The sequence below is a fragment of the Microcaecilia unicolor genome, chromosome 1 (assembly GCF_901765095.1).
Source record: "Microcaecilia unicolor chromosome 1, aMicUni1.1, whole genome shotgun sequence".
NCBI lineage: Eukaryota > Metazoa > Chordata > Amphibia > Gymnophiona > Siphonopidae > Microcaecilia > Microcaecilia unicolor.
The window spans coordinates 643,081,639-643,089,457 of record NC_044031.1 but is presented as its reverse complement, the minus strand read 5'-3'; the positions used below and the strand labels follow the sequence as shown (position 1 = coordinate 643,089,457).

At 38.3% G+C, this 7,819-nt stretch overlaps 1 protein-coding gene across 1 annotated transcript; it reads right to left on the bottom strand.

The window, feature by feature from the left end:
• Window positions 1-2,528: 2,528 nt before the first annotated feature.
• LOC115461255 (olfactory receptor 13A1-like) lies at window positions 2,529-3,461 on the bottom strand. The gene has a single exon (XM_030190963.1). The coding sequence runs from the start codon at window positions 3,459-3,461 to the stop codon at window positions 2,529-2,531; it is 933 nt and encodes a 310-aa protein (XP_030046823.1).
• Window positions 3,462-7,819: the final 4,358 nt, after the last annotated feature.

Sequence of the window (7,819 nt, the reverse complement as noted above, 5' to 3'; positions counted from 1 at the left end):
GAGAGAAGAGAGAAGTGTGTATAATTAGATTTTAAAATACACATGAGCAGTTTTGAAGCACATGTGTTTAATAAAGATTTTTTGTATTTAAATAGTCTGGAGCAATTTTTGTGATTTAAAAAACGAATGCTCCGGCAGTATTTTGGAGTCCCTACTTGTATAATATGATTAGAACATGTCAGTTTTTGGAATGTACATGAGCATGAAATATAACACATTGTTCATTCTCAGGGGCCCTTTTACAGAGCAGCGGTAAGCCCAAAAGTTGGAGTACATATTTACAACAACTTTTGAGCACTTGTAAATTATGGGCTGTGTCGACATTACCACACCAGCAGCCGCTAATGCAGCTTGATAAAAGAGGGGGCATTATTATGCAGTCTTTTACCACAGACTCTGTATATGGGGCCTAGATTTGCACACCCAAATCTGTGTGTATGCCCAAAATACATGTGCAATTTAATTGAGTAATGAGCCTTTAATTATCAATAATTGGGTGCTAACAACCAATTATTGAAGTTAATTGGCACTCATTTTTTTCTGGTGATGAATTTTGAGCATCATTTATAGAATTTCTCCTTTGTGACCAAGCGGTTGGCCCTGTTTTTTTTTCTCTCCAGATTAGTTGGAACCAGATTTGATATAACACCATAACTCTTCATTCACAATATCTGGTAATTTGTATCTCATATTTTACAATATGCCCCTTCATTCCAAACATACTCATTCTAGTCCAGAGACCATATAGCCCGTCTCTTCAGAATCATACAAGCATGGGCTTTGACTCAGCCATGTTGGTACACCCCTATCTAATGATCTCAACTCCCTCCCCCTTTGAGTTATCCCCAGCCTCATCCAACCTGATGAGTAGATGCTCCAAGCCCGGAATCAAACTAAGGATCTTCCACATAGTTCCCCTGACTCTGTAAAAGTCACAAAAAATTGTGCACACAAATTTTGTAGCATGCCAAATTTGTGTGAGTAATTTAATTGAATAATGAGCCAATTAGTGCCAATTGGCTTTTTAACAAGCAATGATTGGCACTAATTAAATTTAATTGGACATTATGCAAGTAAATTTAGGTGCAGGATCTGCACCTGAATTTTATATGCAGCCCAATAAAGGGGGTGCAGCAATAGGAGGGTCATGGGTGTTTCAGGGTGGAGCATGGGCATGGATTCCAGTTATGTGTGGAATTATAGAATAAAGGGGCAAAGTATGTAAATTTAGGTGCAGGCATTTGCACCACGTATTCATTGGTGCAAAATGGTGGCACCTAAATTTACATATGTCCCCCACACTTATGTGCTATTCTATAAACCATACTGAACTTTAGACCTGGCTTATAAAATGCCACTTAAATGGGGGGGGGGGGGGGGGAGTTCGATGCTGATTTTTTGGTCACTATACATAGAATTTACCCCAGTATATTCAACACTTACAATTTAAGGTACCCAGTGGTTTCAAGTGTGCTTTTTGTAATTGCAAGAATAGATTTCAGTAGTGTTTCATGAATACTGAAGTGTTCCTGTGGTAATAACATATATTTAATTGAAAAAAATGTTTGCATGACTCTTATTAGTATAATCACTTAAATGTGCAACATATGGATAACTATATTGTTTTGTTTTGTTTTTGCTGGTTTGTTTTTTGCTTGCACTGCTTCTAGTAATATGTTTATGAAATTTAGTTACTATATCCAGATATTTATTTATTTTAAAAATGTATATACCACCTATAACCTAGGTGGTTTCCTTATAAATCATATATAATAAAAACCAAATAAAATAGCATACAAAACAAACCCAAAAACATAGTACACAGAGCTCCCTGCAGTCCCTATAATTAGCATCGCATCTCTAGCCCTCTCACTCCCTCCAATGTGCTTTAGATTGCCCATCGCTGCCGGTAGCAGCGCACTAACCTTATTACAGCTTGCTTCGGGGCTTCTCAGCCTGATGGAACGATGTGCCCCGCCTCCTCTGATCAGCCTTCCTGCTTCCATGAGGGCTGGACGTATCATAAGGAAGGTTGGTCAGAGGAGGCGGGGCACGTCGTTCCGTCAGGCTGAGAAGCCCCGAAGCAAGCTGTAATAAGGTTAGTGTGCCGCTACTGGCAGCGATGGGCAATCTAAAGCACATTGGAGGGAGTGAGAGGGATAGAGATGCAATGCTAATTATAGGGACTGCAGGGAGGGAGATTGCGACCTCGGAGTGGAGACGAATGAGGGGCGGAAGTGGCTGCCCTGCTGGGAGCACATCCTTGCTAAACCCCGCCCCCTTTAGCCTCCCCAAACAGTTGGGCCACTGACCGCCTATGCCCATCCCCCATAACTAGTATTTTCATTCTTTACTCTTTTTTCTGAGTGCAGTTATTCTACCATTTATTCATATATAATTTTATTTTCCCTATATTATAATTCACCAAGAATTCCTGGATCATAGACAAAATATCAAATTAAAAACTAAAGTAAATAGTACATTTTAAATAGTTTCTATTATTTTGGGCATAACTTTCTTTCCAGTAATTACCACGCCACTTTACTCAGCAATTTTTTGAGAGCATTAATAACCTCTTTGTTTCTTAAACTGTAAATAATGGGGTTCAGCACTGGAGAGGCAATTGTATATAATGCAGACATTACTTTGTCAGCCTCCAGACTACCATTGAAAGCAGGTTGAACATAAGTGTAGATAATACCTCCATAGAACAATGTCACGACAGTGATATGTGATGCACAGGTGGAAAAGGCTTTCTTCTTTTTCTCAGCAGAACGGATTTTCAGAATGGCTGAGATGATATATGTGTAAGATATGACTGTTAAAATGAAACAAACCATACCCAATATAACATCTGCGATTATAATTGCTACATTATTGATATAAGTGTCTGAGCAGGCCACCTTCAACACCGGGGGGATTTCACAGAGCAAGTGATCAATGATGCTGTGCTGGCAGAATTTCAACCTGAGGATTAAGCTAGTGTGCACCATCGTATTTACGACCCCAAGGAGCCAGACAGCTATAGCCAAAAGAATACAAGTCTTCCTGCTCATAATGGTAGTATAATGCAGTGGGATGCATATTGCAACATAACGATCATATGCCATCACCGTCAAGAGCATTGTCTCGGTACTTAAGACTGAGGAGAAAATACACAACTGAGTTATGCATTCAGAGAAGGACATAGTTTTCTCCTTTGACTGGATGATCTGTAAAATTTTAGGAATAGCAGCTGTTGAGCAGCAGATGTCCAAGATGGACAAGTTAATAAGGAAGAAGTACATGGGGGTATGAAGACGAGAGTCAGTGGTAATGATGGTAGAGATCGCAATGTTGCCCAACAAAGCTGCTATGTAGATAACAAGGAAGATTGTGAAGAATAAGGGCTGGAGTTCTGGATGACTGGAAAATCCAATCATATAAAACTCTATGGGCATGCTCTGGTTATTTCCTTCCATTAGAGTTTAAATTTGAACCTATAGAAATGAAATAAAAGTATACATTAGAAAAATACCAAGAATATGCCTACTCAGACAAGAACTGCAATATGAAAAAGGGATGTTTAATTCACTTTGTTAATGGTAAATCGGAAAACTAAACTTTTCAGTTGACAATTTTCATAAATACAACTATATCATTACACAACGGGTGTACATTCATTTTTGAGTAAATGCTAAAACATGATGAGTGTGGAGCTGGTTTGAACCAAATTCTCATTCATTCAGTTCATTTTCAGTTGCAAACAAGTAAAACTTGGCGTAAAAGCCCACTTCTAGTTTGTGTGCGGATATTCCATAACAGCGCGTAGCTTTTAGGAACGCCCATGAACCACCAATTTTACACGCATGACCATGCCCCCTTTTCACTTCTGCATCTTAGAATTTATAAACATCACTTTATAGAATATGCCTAGAAAGATGTGCATGTAAATTCTAATTAATGCCAATTAATGCCAATAATTGCTTGTTGTCACCAATTATCGTCACTGATTGGATGGTTAGTCAATTAAGTTGTGTGCGCAATACAGAATACACCTGGATTTCCTCACACAACTTACGACACCTTGTATAGAATCCCGGGGAATATATCATCAACACTGATCAATATATCAGCCAGTGTTTCTTTAAATGTTGACCCTTGCCAGTTAAAGTTGACCTGGATATTTAGTACCGGGTCCTATTAGGGAACAGCAAAGAATAATAATTTGTGGTGCCCGGAAGTTATGCAGGTACAGCCGATATTCAGTGCCGTACCTGCATAGCTAGCTGGGCAAAGTGCATGGTTCTACTTGGGTAAGTCAATTAACCCTCCATTGCTTCAGGTAAAAAATTAGATTTTAAGCTCTCCACGAACAAAAAAATACTTACTGTACCTGAATTTACACTGCTTTCATAGCTTGAAGGCTTGCAGGCAGTATATAAGAAACCTTTTAGATTGTCCAGTAAGCTATGCAGGCACTGTCAGTGAATACCTCCAATGTACGCATACCCGGCTCCTCTTGAATTCTGCCACAGACCACACTTGCAGTAAATAGAGAGTGGCATAAAAATAAAAGGACTCGACACAGCCGTGTTTCAGCAGCAATGCCTACATCAGGGGTCACAAATTATATGGATGAAAATAAATAACAATATACTTAAAAAAGAAATATGAAAATAACTCACATAAGTGCAAAAATTACACCAAAGTAAATGGAGAGTGTCATGGTGGTCAGAGCCAATATTCAGTCGCACTGTCCTGTTAAGAGCCACTGAATATCAGCTCCTGGGGCAGTTAGGGGCCAATGCATAAAGCCACTTCTAATGTGAGGCTCCCACAAAACATTTCTGCTACCATACACTAATCAATGAATAAACAAATTACTGCCTCATTAAGGGCCCCTTTTATCAAGCTGTGGAAAAAGGGGGGCCTGCATGTTTTTGATGTGCTCTGAGGCCCCTTTTTATCACAGGGGGTAAAAGGTAGGTCTTCCTTTTTTTGCTCAAGATATCAGGCAAACCCATAAATACTGCTAAGACCGTTGACTGTACAACCTTTTAAAAATGTTTCATTCCCAACCAAGGTTTCAGATACTGCAACATCCTTACTAAGGGCTCCTTTTACTAAGGTGCACTAATTGATTTAGGAATGCGCTAATGATTACCGTGCACTAAATGCTAACAAGCCCATTTCATTGCAATGGATTTCTTAGCAATTAGTGCACACGTTAGTAAAAGGACCCCTAAACGATTTCCTATTTATCCTTTGTTTATGCTGCTCCATCTTCAACTCAGAGTCATCTATAACCCCCCAAATTTTGATTCATGATTTTAATGGTATTGTTATTCCTAGTAGTATTGGATCTATTGGAGGTTTATCGCAAGTTGCATGTTGGTTTACTAGTCGTCTTTCACACCCATCAAACACTTTTACTTTATTTGGGAACCTATTATACCAATTGACTCTTTCAAATATTTAGGGATCCTTTTGTTTGTTAGTTTTTTTAAGTCCATGTATATCCAAAAGTTCAATAAAGTACAATATGACATAACATAAAAATAACAATATGATAAAATAGATATAGATAGTGATTCTACCTCGAACACAGCTTATGCAGTACGTCATTTAGCTGAATTTTTACAAGATAATATTTATTTATTTATTTATTTATTTATTTATTTATTTATTTATGGGTTACTTATATCCCATATTTTCCCACTCATGCAGGCGCAATATGGCTTACATAGAATTAAATAAAAGTACAAAGATAAAACTCAGGCAAGTGTACAAGATGCAAATAGGGGAAGAGAATCTAACAGCGAGATCTAGGCAGGGTAAGGGACAAGGGGAGCATCAATCAACAGAGTAAGTTGGAGAGTAAGACTTAGCAAAGAGAAATGTCTTTAACAACAGCATATGGTAACAGAAAATAATGAAAATAGAAAATATTGAAAAGAATCCGACATGTGTGATTTCACTGATTGGTCCGCTTAAGATAAGTATCTAGACTCAACCAAAAATTTTTTTGACATTATAGTACCAAGTCTGCTAGAGAGGGTTCAAATTTATGAACTTGTAAAACAGACTGCCAGCAAAAGTATATAGAGAGTAAAGAGTTATCTTTCCAATTGTTTAATATAGACTTAATAGCAATAGTTAGTAAGATATTTAACAGTTTGTGTTCCCATTGTGCCATTTCTAATTCAATTGTTAATGACCCCCAAACCACAATTTTTAATGAAAGAGGATCCTGAATTGGTAGAATGGCAATTATCTTTTCCCATACCTGTTTCTAGAATAAAAATGTGGCTTGAAAATCATGGGGCTAATTTTCAAAGCACTTAGACTTACAAAGTTGCATATGGAACTCATTTTCAAAAGAGAAAAACGTCCAAAAAGTGGCATAAATCTGCATTTGGATGTTTTTCTCACTAAAACGTCCAAATTAGAATTTTCAAAAACAATTTTTAGACATTTTTCTATTGTCTTTCAGAAGTGCACTCAAATCACAAGGGGGTGTGTCAGGGTGTGTTAAGAGCGGGATCTGGGCATCCCTAACAATTGGACGTTTTTCAGCCATAATGGAACAAAACAAAACCATCCAGGACTAAAAACTAAGATGTTTTGAACTAGACCTGTTTTTATAATGAATGAGGCACAAAAAGGTGCCCTAAATGACCAGATGACCACTGGAGGGAATCAGGGATAACCTCTCCTTACTCCCCCAGTGGTCACTAACCTCCTCCCACCCCATCCCCAAAATGTGATTTAAAAGATTACTTGCCAGCCTCAAGTGTTATACTCCATTAGAACAGCATGCAGGTCCCTGGAGTAGTCTACTGGTGGGTGCAGTGCACTGCAGACAGGTGGATCCAGGCCCATACCTCCCCCTACCTGCTACACTTGTGGAGGAAAATGTGAGCCCTCCATAACTCACCAGAAACCCACTGTGCCCACATATAAGTGCCCCTTTCCATAGGGGCTATGGTAGTGGTGTACAGTTGGTGGTAGTGGGTTTTGGGTAGGTTTGGGGGGACTCAGCAAACAAGATAAGGGAGCATTGATGAGATGTGTACCTGGGAGCATTTTATGAAGTCCACTTCAGTGCCCCCTACAGTGCCCTATTGCTTTCCTGGGATGTCAGAGGAACCAGTCAACTAAACATGCTGACTCCTCCTACATCCCAATGGCTTGCTTTTGTGCGTTTTGCACTTGGACTTTTTTTTTTCAAAAATGGACCAAAAAACAAAATGTCCAAATCACAAAAACTTGTTTAAAAACAGTGTTTTTTTATTAAAAAGATAGATGTTTTTCTTTTTTGAAAATTACCTTCTTTCCTATTTAGATTTTGGATGTTTTTCACAAAACGTCGAATGTCAGACTTAGATGTCTTATCAAAAATGCCCCTCTATGTAACTTTGTAAGTCTAAGTGCTTTGAAAACATATCTCTGCTTGAAAGTGCCTATATGAGATTTACAAGACCAGCAAATGTTATGTTGGGACAATTTTGCTATTGACATTTTCTGTGCAGTCCAAAGAGCTCTATGATGGAAAAAATAAAAAGATTGAATAAAATTTGCCGATGACAAGGGTTTTCTGAGCTTTGTGTCAGAAGATGGCCGGCCTTCTTGTTCGAAAATAAGCAGGATAGTAACATAACATATTAAGTAGATGGTGGCAGATAAAGACCTGTAGAGTCCATCCAGTCTGTCCAATAAGATAAGCTCATTGCATATGGTATAAAATGATATTTCATATGTATACCCAATCTTGATTTATCCTTGTCTTTTTTAGGGCAAAGACTGTAGAAGTCTGCCCTGCACTGGTACTGAAGTT

What these genes read in the sequence shown, in the direction of transcription:
- LOC115461255 (XM_030190963.1), bottom strand. Translation starts at nt 3,461, where the DNA reads ATGGAAGGAAATAACCAGAGCATGCCCATAGAGTTTTATATGATTGGA.